This window comes from Calonectris borealis, chromosome 3 (assembly GCF_964195595.1).
Source record: "Calonectris borealis chromosome 3, bCalBor7.hap1.2, whole genome shotgun sequence".
Classification (NCBI taxonomy): domain Eukaryota; kingdom Metazoa; phylum Chordata; class Aves; order Procellariiformes; family Procellariidae; genus Calonectris; species Calonectris borealis.
In genome coordinates, this window is record NC_134314.1 from 428,745 (window position 1) to 453,863 (window position 25,119).

The 25,119-nt window shown below is 64.3% G+C and overlaps 3 protein-coding genes across 4 annotated transcripts; all 3 read left to right on the forward strand.

Annotated features, from left to right (window-relative positions):
- Nucleotides 1–1,232: 1,232 nt before the first annotated feature.
- On the forward strand, nucleotides 1,233–13,344 carry LOC142079979 (uridine-cytidine kinase-like 1). Its single transcript, XM_075144686.1, has 14 exons — nucleotides 1,233–1,491; nucleotides 1,751–1,857; nucleotides 1,967–2,137; nucleotides 2,702–2,773; nucleotides 3,093–3,282; nucleotides 3,392–3,453; nucleotides 3,975–3,991; nucleotides 4,783–4,881; nucleotides 10,973–11,066; nucleotides 11,178–11,240; nucleotides 11,467–11,589; nucleotides 11,667–11,774; nucleotides 11,860–12,016; nucleotides 12,181–13,344. Exons 1-14 carry the CDS (start codon nucleotides 1,233–1,235, stop codon nucleotides 12,252–12,254), a joined length of 1,596 nt encoding a protein of 531 aa, XP_075000787.1. The 3' UTR covers nucleotides 12,255–13,344.
- Nucleotides 13,345–13,657: 313 nt separating this feature from the next.
- Nucleotides 13,658–15,871, forward strand: DNAJC5G (DnaJ heat shock protein family (Hsp40) member C5 gamma). The gene is made up of 4 exons (XM_075144688.1): nucleotides 13,658–13,859; nucleotides 14,167–14,380; nucleotides 14,517–14,670; nucleotides 15,149–15,871. Exons 1-4 carry the CDS (start codon nucleotides 13,747–13,749, stop codon nucleotides 15,229–15,231), a joined length of 564 nt encoding a protein of 187 aa, XP_075000789.1. The 5' UTR covers nucleotides 13,658–13,746; the 3' UTR covers nucleotides 15,232–15,871.
- A 1,565-nt stretch (nucleotides 15,872–17,436) lies between these two features.
- On the forward strand, nucleotides 17,437–20,809 carry TRIM54 (tripartite motif containing 54). 2 transcript variants are annotated; one of them, XM_075147958.1, is made up of 10 exons: nucleotides 17,437–17,672; nucleotides 18,005–18,177; nucleotides 18,380–18,551; nucleotides 18,674–18,769; nucleotides 18,875–19,108; nucleotides 19,428–19,450; nucleotides 19,607–19,731; nucleotides 20,030–20,131; nucleotides 20,400–20,438; nucleotides 20,664–20,809. In XM_075147958.1, exons 1-10 carry the CDS (start codon nucleotides 17,505–17,507, stop codon nucleotides 20,672–20,674), a joined length of 1,143 nt encoding a protein of 380 aa, XP_075004059.1. In that variant the 5' UTR covers nucleotides 17,437–17,504; the 3' UTR covers nucleotides 20,675–20,809. The 2 variants fall into 2 exon arrangements, with proteins under 2 accessions (XP_075004059.1, XP_075004057.1); XM_075147956.1 differs by having other exon boundaries at nucleotides 18,674–19,108.
- The last annotated feature ends 4,310 nt before the right edge of the window (nucleotides 20,810–25,119 follow it).

Sequence of the window (25,119 nt, forward strand, 5' to 3'; positions counted from 1 at the left end):
ATCAGTGGCACAAAGTCTAGTTGGAGGCCAGTAACGACCGGGATACCCCAGGGTTCAGTACTGGGTCCAGTCTCGTTTAACGTCTTCATTAATGATCTGGAGGAGGGGGCAGAGTGTACCCTCAGCAAGTCTGCAGATGACGCCAAGCTGGGAGGAGCAACTGTACACCAGAGGGTCGTGCTGCTCTGTAGCGCAGAGGGATCTGGACAGGCTGGAGAAATGGGCTGACAGGAACCTCATGAAGTTCAGCAAGGGGAAGTGCAAAGTCCTGGCCTGGGGAGGACGACCCCGTAGCACCAGCACATGCTGGGGGCCACCCAGTTGGAAAGCAGCTCAGCAGAAAAGGCCCCGGGGGTCCTGGTGGACACCAAGTTGACCATGAACCAGTGATGTGCCCTTCCTGCAAAGGTGACGAAAATGGCGTCCCGGGCTGCATTAGGAGTGTTACCAGCTGGTGGAGGGAGGGGATCCTTCCCCTCTGCTCAGCACTGGTGAGGCCACCCCAGGAGTCCTGGTCCAGTGCTGGGCTCCCCAGCACAAGAGGGAATGGACAGACTGGAGAGAGTCCAGCGAGGGGCCACCGAGATGCTGGAGGGACTGGAGCACCTCTGCTGTGAGGAGAGGCTGGGGGAGCTGGGACTGCTCAGCCCGGAGCAGAGCGGGCTCAGGGGGTTGAATCCGTGTCTACAAACACCCGCAGGGAGGGTGCCAGGAGGACAGGGCCAGGCTCTTCCAGTGGTGCCCAGTGCCAGGGCCAGAGGCAACAGGCACAAACTGGGCCATGGGAGGGTCCCCCCGGACGCTGGGACACACTGCTCAGTGTGAGGGTGACACAGGCACAGGCTGCCCAGGGAGGTGGTGGGGTCTCCGTCCCTGGAGACGCTGGTCGTGGTCCTGGGCAGCGGCTCCGGGTGGCCCGGCTGGAGCCGGGGGCTGGACGGGGGGACCCCAGCGGGGCCCGGCCTCCACCGGTCCGTGGGTGTTGGGTGCAGGGCCGCGGGAGCAGTGCCGGGGAGGGGGCCCGGTGACCTCGCCGGAGCCCGCTGTACGGCTCCCGGGCGGGCGGCCCACGGGGGTCGATGGGAGACGCAGCCCGACGGGCCGCTGCCCACGGCGCGGGGTTCGCGTGGGGCGGGGCCGCGGGGGCCGCCGGGAGCCGTGTGCGGCCACGGCCCGTCCCGGCAGCCCCCGCGGCCCGTCCCGCCCGGCGCGGCCCGTGGCGGCGCGGGGAGATGGCGGCGGCGGGCGCGGAGGAGCGGCGCGGCGCGTGGGGCGCCGCGGGCCCCGAGCGCGGCCCCGGCCCCGGCCCCGGCCCGCTGGGCTCGCTGCTGAGCCGGCTGCCGCTGGCGCCGTCCCCGCGGCGGCGAACCGCCAGCCAGTGCAAGCCGGAGCCGCCGCTGCTGCGCACCAGCAAGCGGACCATCTACACGGCCGGGCGGCCGCCGTGGTACAGCGAGACCGGCGCGCCCGTGGACGAGGCCTTCGTCATCGGTGAGCGGCGGGCCGGGGCCGGGGCCGGGGCCGGGGCCGGGGCCGGGGCCGGCAGGGGAAGGGATGGAGCCGGGGCCGGGACCGGGACCCGGGGCTGGGGAAAGGATGGAGCCGGGCTCTGAGCCACGGCCGGGGAAGTAATGGGGCTGGAGCCAGAGCTGGGACTGGGGCTGGAACCGGGATCGAGCTGGAGCTGGGGAAATGATGGAGCCGTGGCCGAGCCGTGGCCGCGGTGGTGCCACCACCCGCTCGCCCCCAGGCCTGTGCGGCGGCAGTGCCTCGGGCAAGACGACAGTGGCGACGCGGATCATAGAGGCGCTGGACGTGCCCTGGGTCGTGCTGCTCTCCATGGACTCCTTCTACAAGGTGAGGGCCAGGGCCCTGTGGGTCGGGGTGGCTGGCGTGGTGCTGAGCGGTGACAGGCCCGTGGGTCGGGGGGGGCCGGCACGGTGCTGAGCGGTGACGGGGCCCGCAGGTGCTGGACGAGGGGCAACAGGCGCTGGCGGCCCGCAGCGACTACAACTTCGACCACCCTGACGCCTTCGACTTCGAGCTGCTCGTCAGTGTCCTCCGCAAGCTCAAGAAGGGCAAGAGCGTGAAGGTGCCGGTCTACGACTTCACCACGCACAGCCGCCGCCGCGAGTGGGTGGGTGCCGCAGGGGACCTGGGCCGGGCCCTGGGAGGGGAGGCAGGCCAGTTGCTGTGGGGAGAGCCCCTGGGAAGGGGGGGACACCTGTGGGGCAGGGGTAGGGAGTGAGGGGGCTGTGGAGCCCGGGAGGAAGGGGCTGGGGCCCATCAGGTGTGGGAGGGTCACTCTGGGGGGGTTGGGGGTGTAGAGGCAGGGAGGGAGCACGGAGGCGCGGAGGTGGATGTGGAAACAGGGACCAGTGCAGCGTTCGGGGAGAGGCTGCAGTGGAGTATGAAGGAGTGTGGGGAGGATGCAGGCTGGGGGAAGGTGTTGGGGAGAGGTTTGTGGTTCTGGAGCAAGGCTCTGGGTTGTGGGTCAATGCAGGACTGGAGTATCGAGTGCAGGGGTGAGAAAAAGGGCCCTTAAAGGTTGGGTGATGTAGGATGGTTATGGGGAGTTCCACCCATGGGTGGCGAGAGCCTGGCATGGGTCAGGGGTTGAGGTGCTGTCTGTGCCGAGTGTTGGCATTGCTGCAGTGTGCGTGAGGGGGTCAGAGTGAGCACGGCTCTTATGTGCCCACAGAAAACGGTGTATGGGGCCAACGTCATCGTGTTTGAAGGGATACTGGCTTTTGCGAACAAGGAGTTGCTGAAGGTACCGCTGCCTGATGGGGCTGGTGGCCCGTCTCGGTGTGTGGCGTGGGACGAAGCATGCGGTGGTGTGCTGTGGGTGGGATGAGCACTGTCCTAGCGCAGCCCTCGGTGCTGCTGGGGCAGGGTGATGGCCAGGGGCTGCGGAGAGAGAGGTGACCCACCGCTTGCTGGCAGAGCACCTCCATGTCAGCGGTTTCAGGGGAGGCAGTGCTGGATGCCATTGCTGTGTGGGGTGAGACCTGGCTGGGCTGTGGGCGAGGGAACGAGGCAGGACTGGTGGGGGACTGCATAGGGGGTGCTCACCCCTCCCAGTTTTCCAGCTCCTGGACATGAAAGTGTTTGTGGACACGGACTCTGACATCCGGCTGGTGCGGCGGCTGCAACGCGACATCATGGAACGTGGGCGTGACATCGTGGGTGTCATTAAGCAATACAACAAGTTTGTGAAGCCAGCCTTCGAGCAGTACATCGAGCCCACCGTGCAGGTCGCTGACATCGTGGTGCCCAGGGGTGAGACGGCGCTGTGTTTGCCAGACCTGACCCGAGCATCGGGAGCGGGTGTCCTGGGATGGGGTTGCGTCAGCGTGCGTCTGACCTGGCTTCTCCGCTCTCCTGTCAGGTGGGGAGAACTTTGTGGCCCTGGACCTCATTGTGCAGCATGTGCACAGCCAGCTGGAGAAGGTGAGGTGCGGGCTGATTGATTGCTGCTAGCGCGGGCGAGGAGGAGGAGGATGCTGCACGCAGAGGGGAGGATGTGGCTGCTCACAGCCCTGTGCTCCTGGAGCACCCAGAGGCTCTTGGTGTCGCCTCTCTCTTTACAAAAGGTCTTAGCGCAGCTCTCGGGGCAGACAGAGCTGCGACATGGGGGCTGGGGAAATGGGTCTGGGCGCAGCGCCTGCCCTGGCAGTGACGCCTGGCACTTGCGGTCTGGCCTGGCCTTGTTCGCCTGCTGTCCCCCTCGGTCCCAGTCAGCTCTTCTGATCTCGGCTGTCCCCACCTTGCTCACCCCTGGCTGCGCCCCGGCAGCCCGCCCTTGCCTCCCAGCTGTGCCCGGCGGTGGTTTTCCTGCTCTCGGTTTAGCCCCAGGAGAAGAGGTGGGAGCTGGACCGGGGCTGCCCGGTGGCTGTGCCTGGCCGGTGCAGTGACTGCGTGTCCTTTCTTTCCCCTTTTGCCACGCTGGATGACTCTGCTCTACCACCCAGCGCGAGATCACTGTCAGGTACGTGGGGGCCCTGCCAGCTGCAGGGGGGCTGGTTCCTGGGCTGGGGGTGGAGGGCTGCCAGCACCCGCTCTTCTCCGAGTCCTGCCTCTTCTCTGTCCCTGCTGACCAAAGCTTTGCTGAGATGTCCAAGTGTAGCTGCTCTTCCTCGACTGCCAAGGTGGCTGTCCTGCATGCAGCTTCTTGGGGGTTGTCTCGCTGTGGCTGCAGACTCCTGTGTAACCTGTCCCACAGCAGCTATGCTTGACTTGTGTGACTGGCTCCCTGCGCTGCTCCTGTCCCTTTCTGGAGCATGGTTCCTGCCCTGAATGTTGGAGTGCCCCGGGCTGCTCCCTTCTATGGGAGAAGTGCCCTGGACAGTCCTCCCTGTTCTCTGGGACACCGTGTAGGCAGCCTCAGTGGGACAGTCCTTGTACCTCAGTGCAACCCAGGCAGCCCTGTCCCAGGATACGTAGCGAGCTCTTGCCGGTGCAGAGCTCTCCTGCTCCCCAGGTGCTGGCAGAGGCTCGTGTGTGCGGAGGGTGCTGACAGCCGGATTTGTGGTCGGGGGAGGTTTGCCGCGGTTTTACGGGGTGGTACTGCTTTGGGATCTCGTACCTGGTACCAGACGCGGGGCTTTCCTAGGGATCAGGCCGGGAAGGCCAAGCGCTTTCTGGTGCCCAGCCTGTGCAGTGGGTTCTCCTGGAGGAGCCTTCCTTCGGTCAGGGGCCACGTCCTACTCTGAGGGGGTCCAGCTCGGTGGCTCTGTGTGCATGTGCTGTGCAACTCTGATCACTGCTTCCTTGTTGCAGGGCAGCTCTGGCCTCTGCCCACCAAGGGCAGCCCCTGCCGAAGACGCTGAGCGTCCTGGAGAACACGCCGCAGGTTCGAGGCATGCACACCATCATCAGGTAGGTCCCTGCCTCCTTCAGGATTTCTTCTGTGTCCCTCACAGAAGTGTAGGGTCACAGATCTGTAGGATCACACTACAAAACCTGGTGTGAGTTTTCCCTCCTCTGCCTTTAGGGCTTCGGATAGAGGTGTTTTCTTGGAGCAGAACTGGTGAACAGAGCTGGCTCCAGCCTACAGACACTTTTTTTGCGACAAGACCTTGGCACATCTGCCCTGGGGTGACTTTTGAGAAACAAGCAGGCTTTTCTTACGATGAAAGGAGACTGGTTAGCTCTTTCCTAGCTGGAGCACGGGCCCAGTAGCTGGTGGCACAGGGTGAGGTGCCCTTGCTGCCCCTCTCCTGAGGCACTTGGTTTTAGAGCCAGTTTACAGAAGGGACCCAGGCTGCTGCTTCCATGACTTTGCCGCCCACTTGATCTTTTCATTCCCCACTGGTGCTCCTTTTTTCCAGATGACAGTAGTGTTAGTGTTGGGTCAAAAGCCAAATCCCGTGGGACCATTAAGACATTCCTTGTTACTGCGGTTGCAGAAGCTTGCAGCCTCTGCGTGCATTTCTGTCGCTGGGTTGTAAAACAGAAAGGGGATGCTGAGCTCAGCAGGGCTCTTCTCCTGCGCCCGCTCACACTGTGGCTGGTTACCGGTGCCCATGTGTTGGTTTGAAGAACATAACCTCATGACCAGACGCAGGCTGTGCACCTCCTTGTAGGAAGCAAGGTGTTCCTTCTCCAGGCTCCTCCTGTGACTCCTCCCTGTCAAAGCGGAGGCTCCAAAGCCAGTTCACAGCAGTAAAAAGCCAGGTGATGTGCCTTGCCAGGTTATGTGGCACCTTATGTGCACTGGGCAGAGACCTGTCCCCAGTGTCTGAAGCCCACGTACCTCACCCCTAGGCTGTGGACTTCTAGTAGTTCTGAGTTCAGGTCCAGCTAAGGGAACTTTGGAGCAGATATGACTATGTCCCTCCAGCGTCTTCTTGCTCCAGTGCTCTGGCAGTGGCTTCTTCATGGCCTGAGCCGATTTCTGTAGCTCATCTGCCGTCTGTGCACTCATTGGTAGATGAAGGTCGAAGGGAGATCCTGAGGGAACAGCACCTCCAGAGGCTGAATGTTGTTTGTGTGCAAAGGAGCAGTTTTCCTTTACCCGGGTTATGCAGGGAGAGAAGAATGCAAGTCTTTGTGCGGCAGCCTGCCCCGTCTCTAGCCTTCCTGTTCACAGGCTCTGGCATGCACCTTTTAGCTATGGCTCCTCCTGTTCCCTCGGGAGGACCAACAGCATGACGCTGGTGTGTGCTGCTCTCGGACAAACATGAGCCTGGGCTGATTCATTAGCAGTGCCAAGGGCCAGGTTTGACCAGCCCTTGTCCGGAAGGGACAGCACCGGCACTGAATCCTCTCTCATTCCCGTCTTCCTCCTTGAAGTCTGCGTCCTTTTGCCTTGCCGGGAACAGCCTGTTGTGCCTCTGTCTTTATGCCTAATAACCTTAATCTGCTTAGACTTAGGAGTTTGTTCAGCTGCCTGGGGGAAGAGGGGATCAAACCAATGCAGGCTATGGTTGGAGTCCAGCAGCACTGCTGATCTCGAGTTACTGTAGCGGCGCTGTGCTTCTGGAGCCGGCTGGTGTGAGCGGCAGGGCTGCGGGAAGGTGGACTTTGCCTCTTCCAGATGGTAAATGAAAAATACCACATTTATGAGGGGCGTTGACTTGGCCTGTCAGCCACCCCCTCAAATCCTGCTGCAGCCCAAGAAAGCAAGGAAAGCTGAAGCAGTGCTGTTACTAAGATCTCTAAGCTGAGCAACTCTTCTGGTTCCTGTATTCAGCAACAGCAAGGCAGCTCGTGTTTCTGGTGCTTGTAGGTGATACTTGGCAGCGCTCATTTGCTTCTGCGTGAGTTCAGCACGGTGTGGAACTGTTAATGGTCCTGAAGCGTGACCTTCTGGGCTCCCCTCTGCTCCAGAGGAGGTGCTCCCTGCCTGCTGACGTTCTCCTGGGCTCCCTGGAGAGGTCCAGACTGGCGGGGGATCGAATGCACGCCTTTTGCCAAGCTTCCCGCCCCTCATTGCGTGAAGTTACTGTGTCTTGGCAAATCTGGTCTCGTCTTCATTCTGTCTGCTGCGGTGCTGTCAGCCCCCTTCTGCAGTGGCGGCCCTCGTGGAGTGCTGGTGCTCCCACCAGAACTGCCTTTCAGAGTGCCTTGGCACACCAAACCTGGTGTCTGGATACATCAGAGAGCTGTGAACCAGGATTTCCCTCCAGCCTCCCTTTTTACATCCTGCCTTTCCCAGTGCAGCTTCCTTGGAGGCAGCCTATTGATCTCAGCTTGCCAGGCTGCTGCCGACCAACGTCATTTCCTTGTTGTTCAACACTGGAGGCTCTTCTGTGCTTCAGCCTTCTGTCTCTGAGGGCCCTCCTGGAAGATTATGTTGTGGCAGCAAATGAGCATCTCACCGAGTATAGTCATGGCAAATTCAGGCTTGGCATCTCAGGGAGAAGTGGTTTCCAGAGTGATTTTCTGTTACTGTAGAGAGGCGGAAACTGAAAAATAGTCCTGCGCTAGAGTAGCTGAATGATTTTATTCATGATCAGGCTGAAGATGGACAGTGTAATAAGGGTATGGGTCACATCTTCCAACTTACAAGACGCTTCAGTATCGGGTCCAGATTGCCAGAGTCAATAGGAACATTTTGTGCCACTCGTCAGGACTCTGCAGGGCCTGAACAGTCCTTCCTGCCCCCCAGCAGCTCTGAAGCAGCTCGGGCTCTCTCTCTGTCACAGGAGAATGGCAATTCCTTTCCACTGCTTGCATCTTGGTACCCACAGGCTTGTGGAAAGGCTCCGGGACGCCCCTGCAGCACAGCCTGTGGGTGGCGTGCGTCGCTTGCCTCTCTTAGCAAGTTTGCTCTGGCCTGAGCCTTCGGACTTTGTGCTCTGGCAGGACACGTTGTCCTGCACTGGAGCTGCCCTTAAGAAGCACGTGGCTGTTGGTGCTTCAGTGAGGGGCAGAGCGAGGTGCTCCCTGTGTGGCGGGAAGTTACAGACACCAGAAGGTGGTTCAGGCATGAAACCTGTCCATGCTTGAGTTTCCTGGGGGCCTGAATGCGATGGCTGGCTTTCAGCTACAGACACTCCTGTTTGTGAGCTAAGCTGATACCGTGTTCGGACTCCCAGCCAGATGCTCACTGGTCCCTGTCAGGCCACCTGGTGCTTTCCTGCTCTCTTCTGCTGAGAGTGCCAGGGAAGATCAAGGTTCTTGGGAGCCGCTGGCTGCAGTGCTGCTGTGCCCAGCTGTGGGCTCCTGGCTTGCGGGGGTGTGCACGCTGCCTGTGGTTCGGCTGTCCCCCCCTGCTGAGGGGGTGGGCAGCTCCTGGAGCAGTGCCTGCCCTCAGGCTTCACCTGGGCAATGGCAGGAGGGTCCGACCTGTGCTGTTAGGCAGCGGGGTGAGCAGGCCTGGTGTGTGGACGGTGGTGTCCCCTTTGGGAGTGCTCTTGGCAAGGAGGCACGGCTGGAGCGATCCTGCTTTCTGACCGCTGCGGGAAGGGTCCTCCGCTGCTGCCGGGGGATGTCAGGGCTGCCCTTCTTTGCAGCACCCCTTCCCCCTTGCATCGTTGATGGTTGCTTGTCCCCTGAGTGAGAAGTTTCTCAGTTGTCTTTGCCTCTGCACGAAAAGGGAGGTACGCTGGGGCCTTCGCGGTGCCGGGACCGAGGATACTCCTCCATCCCCAGAACGCCTTTCAGAGGCTGTGGAGGAACCTGCCTCTGTGGGAGCACCAACGGACCTGTCCCACCCAGGTCAGGGGCTGGCTGGGGCAGCCGACTGCCTCTGTCCGTGGCAGAGCGGCCCCGGAGCCCACAGGGCCAGTGTGGGGCTTGTCAGGGGCGGCTGGCTGGGAGAGACTGCCCGTGGAGGCAGGGCTGCTGCCGGGCTTGTGCGCCTCGAGCTCAGGCGGTGCTTCCAAAGCTGCCATGAGTGAGCCTGTTGGTAAAGCCCACCCGTGAGGGAGCACGCGTGCCGACAGCCCACGCTGAAGAGCTATAGGCAGGGTGCCTGTTTCTTCCAGACCAGAACTGATTTTCTGACTTCTCTGGGAGTGCCCCACTGTGTCCAGGCTTGTTGGAAGTGTCCATGTTAGTCAAGTTTTCTGGTCATTGCAGAGCTCTCGGGTGCGAGCTACCGAGGTCTGGCTGCAAAAATATCTCGGGGTAGTAGTGACTGTTTGTCCTCCTGAGCACTGTTGGTTGGGCTGTCTGTCATTGTGGTGAGATGTGAGAAGTGGCAGATGATGTCTTAAAATACAGGGTAAAAATATTCAATATCCTTCTGCCTCTTCTGGACTGTTGCCAGTTCCACCTCTTCCATCTGAAAACTAGCAAATGTCTGTAGGGTTCCTTTGTTCCTTATGTTCTCCAGAAAACACCAGGGGTATAGGCAGGCTGCACTGTTTTAGACACAGGTCACAGAAGAGAAAACAGATTTCAGCTGCGTCTTGTTAACCACAGTCCTTCGGTGTCAGTCTGCCTCTTGGTTATTGTTCAGCCAGGGAGCCAGAAGCTTGTTCTTGATGATTCTCCGGTAAAATGGCACTTACATTACAACCTGCTACTTGCTCTTTTGCCAAAGCAGCCACGGACTGTGAGAGGTATAGATGGACATCGGTGGATTCTTTATGGTCACGCTTTAAATGACAAGCAAATCGCAGATTCTCCTCCTTTTCCTGCTGCGTGACCTCTTGCTGTAGGTACTTTGACACTGACAGTGCTGGTGAGGAGCTGTTCTGCTCACCTGAAAGTACCCTCTGAGTAACATGGGACTGGGACAGTCCTGCCTGTCATTAAGTGAAGTGCTGTACACGCTTGTGTTACTGTGCTTTGAGAACCATGTGTTGCAGGAAATGCAAGGTTTTGTGCAGCGGTTTCTTTTGTGTGACGAATGAGTTGACTACAACATGTATGTGTGCTGATGGTTAAAACGCTCCCAAAAAGAAAAGCCAGCCTCTTTCCCCCTCTGCCCCTGGCACTGGGATTAGCGCAGGTGCACATACAGTTGGCTTTATTCCTCCTGAGGGAGAAGGGGAGGTTTCATGTGAATTACAATCCCATTGTGGTTTTATTCTGTTTTCTATTTATTTTATTTATTTTATTTCTTGCTGCCCTCAGCACTTCAGTGTTGTGATGAGATAACGCCAGGTATTTCAAAATCTGTCTGGTTCCTGGCAGTAGTTTCTCTCTAACTTGGTACTAACTGGAGAGGAACTGAGAACGTGCCAGATGTTTTCCCATTACCGGTGTCAGGTAACCCAGCTGCTCTTGGCCGTGGTGGAGTCTGGTGTCTTCCACGTTGAGGTGCTCCCGGAGCCGGCTGTCCTGCTCTGCCGTCGTCTGTCCTGGGTGTGCTCCTGTTCCACCTTGTGCTGCCCTGACAGGGCCGCTTGCTCCTGAGTTTCTGTGTCCCCAAGACCTAATGGTGCTGCCTGACGTTCTGCTGCTCCCACCCCCCGTTTTTCTCCCGGCTCTTTCCACGTAGCCAGCAGTTACGTCCTAAACCTCCAGCCCTGCAAATCCTCAGCAGAGATTCAGCAGCGATTAGAGGTCGTGTTCAGAGCGAGTAATGCCGCACCTCCGTGCTTGTTTCTCAGGCACTGCCTCATCTCTGTTCAGGGTCAGGATGTACATCTGCACCAGGCTGCTCATGTTATACTCACTTACCCCTCCTTTTTGCTGCTGGCTTTATTCACTTTGCTAGTCTAGCTAGCCCATCACGCAGAGTCAGCTCTGAACTGTCCCCTCTGTCCCAAAGAGCAGCATTGCTGGCATCCTTTCACTTTATCCAATCTGCGTGATCTGCTGCAGGCTTTGTGTCCCCCTTCCGGGGGAACTGAACACGTTTCTTGACCATGTGGTCCTTTCTAGACAACACCCTAGGTCTTCAGCAAGCCCTGAAACATCAATGATTACTAACTGTGTCTCCTCCCTGAGAGCTTCCAGGTTCCCACGGACTGCTCTCTGTTCGTGCTGGCCTTCCACTGGAGCCCCGTTTGCCATCTGCGGAGTGGAGCAGGGACTCTGCTCGTCTCACGTGGGTGTCCTCCCTCAACAGGAACAAGGACACGACCAGGGACGAATTCATCTTCTACTCCAAGCGCCTGATGAGGCTGTTGATTGAACATGCCCTCTCCTTCCTGCCACTGAAGGTGAGCGACCACTCCTCGGGTGCGGCCACGGCCACATTTCCCCCTTCTGAGCCACCAGGCCACACGGGGGCCCAGCTTCGTCCGCACTCCCTTCTCCTCCCCTTTCTGCAGTCGGTCACTGTGGAGACGCCCCAGGGGACAACGTACGAAGGAAAGCGGTTCCACAGGCAGAGGGTGAGACATGGTCCCAGTCCCTTTCTCCCTACAAGCAGGCGGTTGCCCCGTCTCGGGTCAGCACAGACTGGGAAAACTTGGTGGCTGCTGGGGTCTGTCCCTGTGCAGACAAGCTGCTCAGCAGGGCTTGTTCTCCCCTCCCGTGGTGCTGGAGCCTCAGGAGCTGACCAGAGCGGCTGCTTCCCCTGCGCCGCACCAGGCAGACGTGTGCTCGTCCCTTCCCCAGATCACAGGCGTGTCCATCCTGCGAGCAGGGGAGACCATGGAGCAGGCCCTCACCGCTGTGTGCAAGGACATCCGCCTGGGCAAGATCCTGATCCAGACCAACCACGACACGGGGGAGCCCGAGGTGAGCGGCGCCCACTGCCTGGGCCCAGAGCCCCCCGGCCCCGCGGGATGGCTGACCACCTCTCCTTCGCTCCTCAGCTCCACTACCTGCGCCTTCCCAAGGAGATCAGTGAGGACTACGTCATCCTCATGGACAGCACTGTGTCCACGGGAGCCGCGGCCATGATGGCAGTGCGCGTCCTGCTGGTGAGGGGCTGGGGGCGGTGGGGTGTGGGGCGGGGGCGTGCGGCCCTCCTGGTGCTGACCGGGCTTTCACGGCTGCGTGCCGCAGGATCACGATGTGCAGGAGGACAGGATCTTCCTGCTGTCGCTGCTGATGGCGGAGATGGGGGTGCACTCCGTGGCCTACGCCTTTCCCCACGTCCGCATCATCACCACTGCCGTGGACAAGAGGATCAACGAGGAGTTCCACATCATCCCGGGCATCGGTGAGGGTCGACAAGGGTCTGCTGTGCCTCATGGGCTGGGCCCCCAGCCCCTCGCCCCTGCAACCCAGTGGGGTCCCCCCAGTCACGCTGAGGGAGCCCTTTGGGGGGGGGATTGCAATGGGGCCGGTGCTGCCATCAGCTCACTCTGTCCCCTCATCCTTCAGGTAACTTTGGGGACAGATACTTCGGCACTGACGGCCCCTCTGCCTGGTGTGAGAGCGATGGCATGGACTGCTGAGCTGGCTGGCTGCTAGGCCACCAGCTGGGCTGGCCATGGGGCCGGCTCCCCGCCTCCGCCCCCAGGAGGGGCTCCGAGCTGCCAGCCTGTGCCCACCCACGCACAGCACGGCCCCGCCAGCCCCCAGCTTTCTTGCCCCGCAGGATGAGCCCCTCGCTGCCAGCCTCCAGGAGCGGCCCCTTGCAGGGTCAATCCTCCCCTCTGAGGAGGGAGGGAGGGATGGCGTCTCTTGCGGCCCATGGGGAGAGGGTGGTGTTCCCCCGAGACCTGCCTCTGCGCCCCAGGCCTGCTGTGCCTGTGGGAGGGAGAGGTGGTCTCCCTGTGGCCTGTGCCTGAGGGGCCGGTCACCCTCTTCCCTGGGGAGGAGGGGGACAGGGTCCGTTCCTCTCGAGGCTTCCTCCAGGCCCTAGCTGGGTGCTGGGCAGGCTCCCTTGCTGGAATTTGTATTTATTTGTATTTATTTTGAGCAGCTGCCCACCTGGCTCTCCAGCGGGGCAGGCCAGCTACTTGAAAAACATCAGGGATCGGGGATCTCCTCAAGGAACCACCTTGTCCCTACCGATCTGACACTCCATCCCCTCCCTGTGCCGGCCAGGCCCTGCGCAGGCTCCGGGCTGGCCGGCGGTGCCACGAGGGCAGGGGCTGCCTTTGGCCCCGCACCAGCAGGAGGGTTTGATATTCAAACGCTCTCCTGCTGCCATCCCAGCCCTGGGCAGCCGGGGCTGTCCAGCCCCACCGGGGCCATCCCCGTGCCCAGCGTCCCGGGAGCGGCGAGGGAGGCTGGCTTGGCTGCGGGGCCATGGTCTGCCCAGCCCCAGCCGCCACCGCCCTTGTTGCTCAGGTTCTCCTTTGAAAGCAGTGGCTTTCAAAGCAGCAGTGGCCTCGCGTCCCCCCTGGAGGCAGCGGGAACGGCTCCGGAGCAGGGTCTGCCTGCCTAGGGGCCTTGGGCCCAGCCCCTGTCCCCCCTTTGCTGGCTGAAGAGGCTCCACTGCGCCCCCAGCCCCGGGGCACTGCCCCTCCCCGCTGCCCTGGCTGCCTTCGTTTTGTACCCCAATAAAGGAGCAGCGTGACCCCCGGGCTGCTGCCCGCACCTCCTGCCTGCCGCCTCGCACCGGGCAGGGGACGCTGCCCATCCGCGGGGGTGTCGCCGTGTGCCGGGGGGGCGGTGGGGATGTCGCCACATCCTGGGGGTGGGTGATGGGGGTGTCACCGCGTATCGGGGGTGCCCGGGTGCGTTATAGGGGTGTCGCCGTGGGGGGGGGGGGGGTAGCCGCTGTGCCGGGCTGTGTGGCGGGGGTGCCACGGCGTATCGGGGGGGTGTGGCCGCCGCCGTGCCGCGGGGGGGGGGGCCGGGGCCGCGGGCCCGGCGCCTGCGCAGAGCGGCAGCGGGCGCGGGCGGAAGCGGCGGCGGGCGCCGGGCCGGGCCGGGCCGGGGCGGTCGGTTCCGCCGTTCCCCTCCGTCCACCGCCGCCGGCCGCGGGGCGCGGGCGCCATGGCGGAGCCCGGGCGGCCGCAGCGGAAGCTGTCCCGGGTCGGGGAGAGCCTCTACCGCGTCCTGGGCCTGCAGAAGGGCAGCTCCCCCGAGGAGATCAAGAAGGCCTACCGGTACCATGGGGCACGGGCCGGGGGCGAGGCGGCGGGGCCAGGGAGAGCGGCCCGGGGCCGCGGAGGTGCGGGGACTGTCCGGGCGGTGCAGGCTGGGGGGGGGCGGCGCGGGGCCCGTCCCGGGGTTGAGGCGGTGCGGGCCGGGGGGGGCCTGTCCCGGGGGTGAGGCCGGGGGGGTTGGCCCCGGAGCCAGGCGTGCGGGAGCCGTGCGGGCGGTGAGGCCCGGGGAGCCGTCCCTGGGCCCGTCCCGGGGGGCCCAGGTATGCGGGGCTCATCCCGGGCCTGTCCTATCTGCTGTGCCCCGCAGGAAGCTGGCACTCAAGTACCACCCGGACAAGAACCCCGATGACCCAGCGGCAGCCGAGCGCTTCAAGGAGATCAACAGCGCCCACGCCACGCTGAGCGACGAGGACAAGCGCCGCCTCTACGACCAGTACGGCTCCCTGGGGCTCTACGTGGCCGAGCAGTTCGGCGACGATGCTGTCAAGCACTACTTCCTCATGTCCAAGTGGTGGTTCCAGGTGAGCCCTGCCCCACCGCCGCAGCCCTGCCCAGCCCGTCCTCCGTGCAGGGAATCGCCGGGGCTGCTGTGACGGGGGCCTGGCTGCTGACGGGTCTCGGGTGGTCTCATGGGGGCTGCCATCCCCTTCTCTGCAGGCCTTGGCTTTGTGCTGTGGCACTCTCACCTGCTGCTGCTGCTGCTGCTGCTGCTTCTTCTGCTGTGGGACATGCTGCCCGCCAAAGGAGGACGAGTCCTATAAATATGTCGACCCCAAGGACCTGGAGGCGCAGATGTGCGCGGAGGACAGCGGTGAGTCGGGCTGTCTACGTCTGTCTCGAGCCCCAGCAGCTGAGACCACCTGGCTTTGTCTTGTGTGGGGCTTTAGGAGGGGGCTCCCACTGTCTCATTTCGCATGGGGGTCGGAGCTCTGTCTTGAGGCTCGGATCTGACTGCCTTCTCCTTCCTCATTTTCCCCCGGGCAAGGGCTCCCTGAAGCCCCTGCAAGGATCTGCGGCCGAGAGACACTTGGGCCCATGCCCTCCTGGGGAGGGAGCATGGGGAGAGCAGCCGTGCTCCAGGCTGGCTTCATTGGTGTCTATGGGGACTGCCACTGGGTCACTTCTGCAGGTTTCCGTGGGGTGGGGGGCAGTGCTGCGTGGCTGTGCACTGGCTAGAGGTTTGGGAGCCTTGGTCTGTGGGAGCCTTCGTGAGTGTGTTGGGATGTCCCAGATGCTTGCTGGCACCACGAGACAGGGCTGAGCCGCTGATTGCAACTCTTCTTCTCCAGATCCGCAGATACCTGTTGTGGCGCAGCCCCCGCCTGCCAGCGCAGAGCCCTTACCAGCTGTCAGCACCAGGACCGATGCCTGAGGCTGGCATCAGTCCCGCGGGCTCTCCCAGGGCTCCGGGCAGGGATCCTCCTTTGGGACTGTCACTTTCCGGGACGCCGGTCACGCCACTCAGGGTGGCTCTCCAGCCTCAGGGTGGCTAGAATCTCAGGTTAATTTGGCCAGCATCAACGCAGAGGCTCTTCTGCCCCTGCTTGAGCTCCAGGGCGATGCCCCTGTCTCCCAGCACTGGTGGTGGAGGTGGCCTGGAGCCCACACTGCTGCGCCCCATCCCCAGTGCCTCGCCTGCTGCTGTGCACCTGCCCGGCCCCAGGCACTGGCAGCCGGCCCGAGTAGCCACAGGGGCCAGGCTCTGTAGCTTACAAGAGGTAGCCGAGCGTGTCCGAGACCATTAGCACTGTAACCTCTGGGGCTGGGCTGAGCCCACTACCTGCCCTCACGGGGACCCTCCTGATGGGTGCTGGGTGCCAAACGCTGCCCGTGGGGTTGGGGTGCTGCCTTCTGCACCCCCTTCCTCTCTGCCCTGCCACAGCCCTGGGGCACTGGCTGCACCCCATGCTCGCTGCTGGCAGGCTCCCTGCAGGGCTGGGCCCGATATAGGTACTTTCCTTGGGTTTGTATAGGTTTTATGGGCACCATTAAAGGATGACAGGAGGGGAGCACGTTTCTGTGTGGTCTCTGTCTCATCAGGGGCTGCCTGAACACTCTGTAGTGGGATGTGCCTCTGCCTGGCCCTACCCCGTGCTGGGGGGGCTGTGGCTCCCACAGGGGGAGTCGGCTGAGTGGGGTGTGGAGTAGGCAGGTTGTGTCCCAAGTGCTGCTTGGGGGGGTGCTTTCTCGCAGGGGCGAACGTCACTCTGTCTCCTGTCACCTTTCTGGGACAGCTCTGTCCCCCTCAGCCAGCGCTGGCTCCCACGGGGCTGTGCTTTTCCCCCTCCTCGCTGCTGCCATGTGTAGGGCAGCAGCAGCCTGGCCAGGCACCCTGATCCTGCTGGGGCCTTTGCAGGGACTTTCCCCGCTCCTCTCGCTGCTGACGTGCTGTGCGGCGCCGTCCCTGTCTCCCTGCGGCCCCGTGGGAGATGGCTGCCCTGGGCAGGAGCAGCGGTGCGGCTCGGGCCAGCCCTGCTGCCCGGAGCTGCTCCCCGGGCCCTGAGGCTCTTTCCACTGCATGTGCCAGCTGATGGCTCGGTGTGTGGGTCCTGCCGTGCCCCGGAGCCCTGCCCTGCTCTCTCAGGAGCTGTGGCCTTGCTGAGGGGCAGGGCTGGGCGTTGCTGCCCCATCTCAAGGGGGAGAGGGGCAAGTGGCCCTTCCCTCCCACTGCCCCAGGCAGCAGCCTCTGCCTGCAGCTGCATGGGCTGTGTCTCACCCCCTAAATATAGCTGGAGTGTCAGGGCGAGCGGCAGGGCGGGGGTGTTCCTGGCACTGTCCCTCTGGGGCACCCTGCCACACTGCTGTTCGGGGGCACTGGTGCTGGACAGGGTCCGTGGGGCCTGGGGGACCCCAGCCTGCGCCCAGCCCTGCTGTCTGCAGGGGAGAGCACGTACCTCCCAGCGGGAGCCCAGCAGCTCTGCCGTCCCTGGGCCCTGCTCCCCCATAGTGCTGTGCACCCCACAACAGCCTGCCCCAGCCACCGAGGGTCCGCTGGAGGAGCGCCCCCCGGCGGGGGAGCCCTGCGGAGCCCCCAGAGAGCCGCGCTGCTCGTCCCGGGGGAGCGGGGCTCTGCCCAGGCTGAGGGCTGGGTTGGGGTAGGACGGGCACGGCAGGGAGGTCTGCCCGGGGGGGTGGTGTGCGGCTCGGCCCCCGCTGCCCCGGCTGCCTCCCCGAGGCCGCCCGGGCTGCCGGTCCCCGGGGGTCAGCCGGTCCCAGTGGGACAGCCGGTCCCGGTGGGTCAGCCGGTCCCGGTGGGACAGCCGGTCCCCGGGGGTCAGCCGGTCCCAGTGGGACAGCCGGTCCCGGTGGGTCAGCCGGTCCCGGTGGGACAGCCGGTCCCCGGGGGTCAGCCGGTCCCGGGGGTCAGCCGGTCCTGGTGGGACAGCCGGTCCCCGGGGGTCAGCCGGGCCGCGGCGCGGGGCCGGGCGCGCCGGTGGGCCCCCGCCGCGGCGCCGTGACTCAGTGTCACCCGACGCCGCCGACAGCTGCGGCGGCCCCGGCGGGGCGGGGGCGGCTAAAATTAGCGCCGCGCTTAGCGGGACCGGGGCCGGGGCCGGGGCAGAGCGGGCACCGGGCGTCCGGGGCCGGAGCCGGAGCGGGGCCGTGGTGGGCAGAGCCGGGCCGGGCCGGGCCGGGACCGCGGCGATGAACTTCGCGGTGGGGCTGAAGCCGCTGCTGGCGGAGGCGCGGAGCATGGAGAGCCTGGAGAAGCAGCTCATCTGCCCCATCTGCCTGGAGATGTTCACCAAGCCCGTGGTTATCCTGCCCTGCCAGCACAACCTCTGCCGCAAATGCGCCAACGACGTCTTCCAGGTGCGCCCGGACCGGATCCCGACCGGCGGGGGGGCTGGATCCGGCCCCGGCCCCGGGACGAGCCGCCGGGACCCTCCGGCCGGGCCGCGCTCGGGGCCGCTCCCGGCCCGGCGGGGACGGCCCGGTCGCGTCGGTGGGCGGGGGGCCGGGGCCGTGCCCGTGCCCGTGTCCATGCCCGTCCCGCGCGGGGGATACGGGGCACACAGCCGGGATGGGCCGGGCCCCGCGGGGTCTCGCTCCCGGTGGCAGAGCCAGGGCCGGAGGCTGCCGAGGGGCTGCCGCGGGGCTGCGGGGCTGCCGCGGCCGTGACCCGCCGCCCCGCCGCCCCCCAGGCCTCCAACCCGCTGTGGCAGTCGCGGGGCTCCAGCGCGGTGCCGTCGGGCGGCCGGTTCCGGTGCCCGTCGTGCCGCCACGAGGTGGTGCTGGACCGGCACGGGGTGTACGGGCTGCAGCGGAACCTGCTGGTGGAGAACATCATCGACATCTACAAGCAGGAGTCGGCCAGGTGAGGGGGGCCCACGGGGGCACTAGGGACCCCACGGGGGAGCGAGCCCTCTGGGTGAAAGGGAGCCCGTGTGGGCGCTGCAGGCACAGGGCTGGGGGAGCCCACCCGGAGCATGGGGGGTAACAGGGCCCGCGCGAGGTCGGGGGTGTCCCTGGGGGCCAGGGCCCACCAGTGGGCAGCAGTGTCCGGTCCCCGTCTGCAGGCCCCTGCACGCCAAGGCCGAGCAGCACCTCATGTGCGAGGAGCATGAGGACGAGCGGATCAACATCTACTGCCTGCGCTGCGAGGCGCCCACCTGCTCCCTCTGCAAGGTCTTCGGGGCACACAAGGACTGCGAGGTCGCGCCGCTGCCCGCTGTCTACCAGCGCCAGAAGGTGGGTGGCTCTGTGGGGGCCAGTGAGGGGCCTGGGGGCTGCCCGCCCAGCTGGCCCTCACGCCATTCCCATCTCATCTCATTCCATCCCATCCCATCCTATCCCGTCCCATCCTGCCCCAGAGCGAGCTCAGCGACGGCATTGCCATGCTGGTGGCGGGGAACGACCGCATCCAGGCCATCATCACCCAGATGGAGGAGATCTGCCGCACCATCGAGGTGGGGCTGGGGGTTGTCCCTGGGTACTGCATACAGCCCTGGGACTATGCCCACGGTGGGGACGCGGCAGGACCGGGGCAGCCCCTGAGACCCACGGTCCTGCAGGAGAATGGCCGGCGGCAGAAGCAGCACCTGGGACTGCGCTTCGACTCACTGTACAGCATCCTGGAGGAGCGGAAGAAGGAGCTGCTGCAGAGCATTGCGCGGGAGCAGGAGGCCAAGGTGCAGCGCGTGCGGGGCCTCATCCGCCAGTACGGCGACCACCTGGAGGCCTCCTCCAAGCTGGTGGAGTCGGCCATCCAGGCCATGGAGGAGCCCCAGATGGCTGTGTACCTGCAGGTCTGTGCAGGGGGTGCAGGGGGCCAGGACCCTCCAAGGGGTCTGGGGCTGTACCCAGGCTGTGCTGGGGAACTGGGGGCCAGGTCCCTCCAGGGGGTCTGGGACTGTCCCAGGGCTGTGTGGTGGGGCTATGAGTCCCTGTGGGGACTGGGGCTGCCCCGCAGGGCTGTTCAGGGGGGCTGTGGTCGCTCCAAAGGATCTGGGGTTGCCCCTGGGATGTGCTGGGGTTGGGCTGTGGCGGGAGTGATGTCTGGCTCCTGGGGTCCCAGGTCCCATTGCTCCAGGGAGACACTGACCCCCTCCCTGCTTTCCTCCACAGCAATCCAAGGAGCTCCTGAAAAAGTGAGTGGGGCCGGGGGGCACAGGGCTGGGGGCATGGGGGGCAGAGGCAGGGTGGGGGGCACAGCTGTGGCTGGCCCTGCCGGGCCTTGGCTAGAGGCACGGGGGCCCTGTGGGTGTTGGACCCCGGCAGCTCCCGGGGGTCTACCTGCCCTGCAGGATCACGGACATGTCCAAGGTGTCAATGAGCAGCCGCCCGGAGCCTGGCTACGAGAACATGGACCACTTCTCCATCAATGTGGACTATGTAGCAGAGATGCTGAGGACCATCGAGTTCCAGACAGGTGCCGGCGCTGGGACAAGCGCTGCCATGCCCGGGGGGCACATGGGACTTCCCAGAGTGCCCAGGCAAAGCCCCTCTCCACCTCATGCCCTGCATGGGGATGTGTCCCCCTGTGCACAGGAATGGGGATGTGTGGCCCGTCAGGTCTGCCCTGTGCCCCTTCCTGGCTCATGGGCTGCTGTGTCCCATGCCGGGGCCAAGCGCCCACACCGGGCTGGTCACGTCCCTCCTGGGGTGTCCCCAGGCTGCCACGCCATGGGGAGGGAGAGCCCCAGCTGACCTGTCCCCCTGCCCTGCAGAGCCGCTGGGCGAGGATGAGGCGGATGGACCTGGGGACGGCAGCGAGGCCGCGGCAGATGAGGACCGGCTGGACAGCCTGGAGATGCCCGAAGCTGCGGAGGGTGAGTCCCTGCCGTGCCATACCGAGTATGTGCTGTGCTGTGCTGTGCCTGGCTGTTGTGCTTGGCCCCAGGACTGCGGGGGTGATCGGGGTCAGCTGGGCCCAGGGGGCTGGGGCTGCTGTGCCCATGGAGGGGGGGATGTGCTGTGCCGTGCCATGCCCAGTGCCGCATCTGTGTGGCTGCACCGTGGCCTGCGTGCGGCTGCGCAGGTCCTGCAGCATGCCGGGGTGTCCCTGTCTCCATCTTGTCACCTGCTTTCCCTCTGCAGATGTGGGGCCGAGGCAGAAGCCGGCGAGCTCTCCCCATGGTAAGACCCTCACCAGGCTGAGGCGGGGGAGGGGATGGGGATGGAGCCACGCCATGGGGTGCCATGGGGCAGAGGAGGCACCTCCTGGGGACAAGTGGGGATGTGGATGTGGATGGGGATGTGTTCACACCTTGAGGCCCCCCAGGCCGTCCCTCTCTCCCTGCCTGCAGGAGCCAGGGTCCTGGGGTCCACACCGTGTGGTGCTGAGGCCAGTTTCCTTCACAGGTCAGCACTGAGCCAGTGCCGTGGGGCAGCACCGGCACCTGCCAGCTCATTGCTGTCCCTGGCACCCCTCGGCAAGCTCCAGCCCTGCTGCTGTAATTCCCCAAACTCCGGAGCTGCCCCTCTCGGACATTAAACCATGTGTGAGGACGTTGTCTCCAGTGTGGTGTGTGGGCCGAGGTGGGCGCAGGGGCTGCCCACCACACGGCTCTGCACCGGCTCCATGGGGTCCGGCCTGGGCACAGCCCCGGCCCCACTGAGCTGGACCCCAGCCCCACCACCCCAGCAGTGCCCCCAGGACCCCACGCGAGGGGCTGCATCCACAGGGAGCCCCAGCACAGCTCGGCTCTGGCAGCCCAGGGTGGGATTGCGGCCGGGAGCTTTGCACCTCGGACCCTGCGAGTGGGACTCTGCCCCCCAGCCTGCAGCCCCTGCCTGGGGGCAAGGAACTGCATTCGGCCCCCCCAGCCCTGCCAGCCCCCCCGCTGGGCTGGACGCCGCCTTGGCAGCACCGTCCCCTGGGTGCACTGAGCAAACAGTGCTGGGATGAGCTGGCTGAGTACACAGCCGGGAGCGCCACGACCAGCGCCGGCTCGGGGCCGGCGCCCCCCGCCCCGCCGGCCGGGCCCCCCGGGAGGGCCACGGCAGCACTGGCTGCGTCACCCACCTTGTTCCGCGCTGCCGTGGCGTCATGGCTGATGCAGCAGATGATGCACATGGCGAGGGGCTCCTCGTGGGGGCGAGGCTGGGGCTGGGCAGGTCCCCTGGGGCTGGGCACCAGGGGGGTGTCCCCCGCTGGCTGCTGGGCCTGTCTGGGACCCCCAGTACGCAGCAGACCTGGGCACCCCACAGCAACCTCGGGGTGCACCAAGCTGGCCAGGGGCTGGGGTGCAGGATCCCGGAGGACAGGCAAGGACGTGCCTGTGGGAGCAGGGGAAGCGAGACGCTGGCGTGTGGCAGGTCTTGGTGAACCCGGGACTGGGACAGCAGCTGGGCCCCAGTGGGGTGCCCGGGAGGCCGGGGGTGCCCTGGCAGCCAAGGAGACCCCTGTGCCTGGGCTGTGCCAGCAAGACCCTGTTGCTGGCTGGTTCCTGGCCCAGTCTGGGTGCCTGGGAGCAAACAGGCAGGGACACCCAACTGGGCAGGGGATACAGCAGGGACAGGAGCTGGGGTTGCGCAACCGGAGGAGAGGAGACCCCTCAGCTGCCTCCTGGGGTGCAGGAGGCTGGAGCTGGACCCCCCCAGGGCACAGGAACGGCGCAGGAACTGGTGACACAAGCTGGGACGGAGGAAATTCCCATCGGATACCAGGAAAAACTCCCTCTCACAAGAACACAGCAACCCTTAAAACAGGGCTGGGGAGTCCAGAGCAGCTCCAGCCGTCCCCAGCGTGGACCCAGCTTAGGGCAGGGAGGTGGGCGAGAGGGACCAATACTGGAGCTGAGCCCTCCACAGGACATGGCACCACACATCCCCCCACAGGACATGGCCCGGCACAGCTCCCTCCTCATGGCCCGTCCTGAACTCGCTGCTGCTGTAGATGTGAGCTCCAGCTGCACGGCTGCCAGGGGCTCTGCCTGTCTGGGCAGGACTTTGCCTTTGTCCTTGTAAGGTCCCTGCTGGCCCCTTCCTCCAGCCTGGCATGGTCCCGCTGGTGGCCGCTCTGCCCTCAAGCAGAGTGACTGGTCCCTGCAGATTTGGTGTTACCTGCAAACCCGCGTGAGGGACCCCAGCACGGTGCCCTGTGGCACTCACTGGCCGCTAGCCCCTGGCAAAGTGCAGCTCCAGCAGCCCTGGCTGGGGATGGGCTATCCCGCGTCCCCGAGCTGTCGCTCATGGCAGAGGCAATGCGGCTGGGGGGGATCGACCCTGTGGCCCAGCCTGGCTGCTCCCAGTCACTGCTCCTTCACACATCAGAAATGTGCCCCAGGAGGGCTCGCATGGTCCCTGGGGATTGAGGTGAGGCTGTGGTTTCTCCATCCTTGCACCGGCTGTTTGGGGCCATTTGGGGATGTGACATTTGCCTTTCTCCACCCCTCAGGGATGTCCCGCTGTCCCCATCACCTTCCAAAGATGACAGAGAGGGGCTCACAAGGCCCTCGGCAGCCCCTGGGCACCCTTGGGTGCCACCACTGGGGGTTGAGGGGTCTCAGGAAAGCCCCAGCTTGGTTCTCCTCTATTTTGGGTAGTTTTCTTCCTTGAGTCCCCTCTCCAGGTGCTTGTCACCCTTCTCCACCCTCCCCAGCCCCAGCCTGTCCCTTGGGCAGCCCCCAACTGCCTGGGGTGGGGTGGACACTCTCCTTGACCTTGCACGCTCCAGCCTCGACCGGACAGTCTCCCTGCACGCCCAGCTTCCTGACAGCCTCCCTGCGCACCCAGGCAACATTTTCAAATTCCTCTTCTGTTGTCTGTCCCCCTCGTGTGTTCGTGACCCCGCCCTCTCCCTGTGCTGGATCTCCACCATGGGTTCCCAGCACCTCCAGACCAACCCACTGGTACATCCGTGTCCCTCCCTGGTCCCGGCGGGCGGCTCTGCTGCGCGTCCCTGTGGGCACCGACCAGGGAGCCTGTGAGTGTGCCGAGAGTTGCTGCTTGGCTCTGGGGCGGCCTATCTTGAGCTGAACCTGTTGAGAGATGTGAAGGGCAACAGCAACAAAAAACTCTCTGTGACACCAAGCTGGAGAGGCGGCAGCAACGGGCCCTCCCGGCGGAGGTGGCCAACAGCACCCCAGGCTGTGGGGACGAGCACTGGCAGCTGGTGGAGGGAGAGAGCCCTCCCCACCACGCAGCATGGGGAGGTCGTGGCTGCAGAGCCCTGGCCAGGTCGGGGCTCCCCGATGCGAGGAGGATGTGACCTCTGGCGTCCAGGGAAGGGCCACAGCAATGCTGAAGGGACTGGAGCATCTGCCGCATGAGGAGAAGCTGGGACTGCTCAGTCTGGAGCAGAGATGGCTCAGGGGGATTGAATCCACGTGTATACATGCCTGATGGGAGGGAAGGAAGACAGAGCCAGGCTCTTCCCAGTGGTGCCCAGTGACAGGACCAGAGGCAATGAGCACAAATTGGACCACAGGAGATTACGCTGAAACTTTTTTCCAATTTTTTTTTTTTTTTCTCAAAAAAAACCCCTTTTTTATGGCGAGGTTGATCAAACAGGTTGCCTCGAACAGGCTGCCCAGAGAGATTGTGGCCCCTCCGGCTGTGAAGCTACCCATGAACTCACTGAGGGGCAAAAGGCCTCTGGATCTCCCCTAGTCCCAGCCCCAGCTCTGGCTGCCCCTTGCCCTGAGCAGGGGCTTGGAGATCTCCGAAGGCCCCTTCCTGCCATTCTGGCGTCCTGTGACCACTCTTGAACTCGTCCTCAAAGGCCCCTCGGCTTTCCTCAGCTCCTTTGTCCTTTGGAGCTGCCTCCTGCCAGACCCCAAGTCACTGAAATGGGCTCACTGGAAGTCCAGGGGCTGCACCCTGCTGCCTGCGTTCCTGCCTGCGCTCCTGCCTGTGCCCGGGTGCTGACCTCCACTGCCTCACGGCTGCCGCCATCACAACCCCAAGCACCCTCCAGAAACCTCCTTCACTGCACCAGTCCTGCTGTGCTGCCCTCTAGCAGGTATCAGGGAGGTTATCATAGAATCATAGAATGGTTTGGGTTGGAAGGGACCTTTAAAGCTCATCTAGACCAAGCCCCCTGAAATGAGCAGGGACATCTTCAGTTAGATCAGGTTGAAGGCCCCTGTGAGGACCAGGGCCACCCATGAGGAGGCTGAACCTCCCCAGCTATCTCAGGAAGGCTTCATCCATGTCCTCCTCTTGATTGGGGGTCTGAAACACTCCCCACCAGTGTCGCCCTCCCTGCCCTCTGCTCCAGTCATGATCCACCAGTGCTCAGCAGCACTGTGTGTTCCACACGGGGCAGCCATGCCCTTCCTGAAGGGCCTGTATCCATGCCCCACAGCACCCAGCCCCACGAGCTGTCCCACTCTGTTGCAGTGCTCTGGCAGCAGCTCCGGGGGTTGCCACACACAGAGCTCTGATCCCTCCTGCTCAAGTCCCTGGCTGACCGCATGTGGGTGCAGCACCTCTTTGTCCTGCTTGTTGGTGGTGAGGCACCTGCTGTCCCCATTGCGCTGCCCTTCGCTTCCCACCACACCCACGGCTGCCTTGCCTCAGGGGCTGGGAGCTCATTCCCCCACGGAGACCACGGTACATGCCCCCCACCCAGGGACACACGCAGCCCCATCCCCAGGCCCGGTGTGCTCGGTGCTGCCTGCCCAGCTGCTCCTGCACGGCCCCGTCCCAGCTCCGCTCAGCCCGTCCCCTCGGGCCCCGGTGAGCCCGTCTCCCCGTCCCCGCGCAGCCTCGGCTGCCCCCCCCGCCCTGCACTCGCTCACGCCTCGGGTGTCCACCACGTTTTATTACAAAATCGGTGCGGGCCCGTCGCGGGGCCATCCCGGGGCCGGTA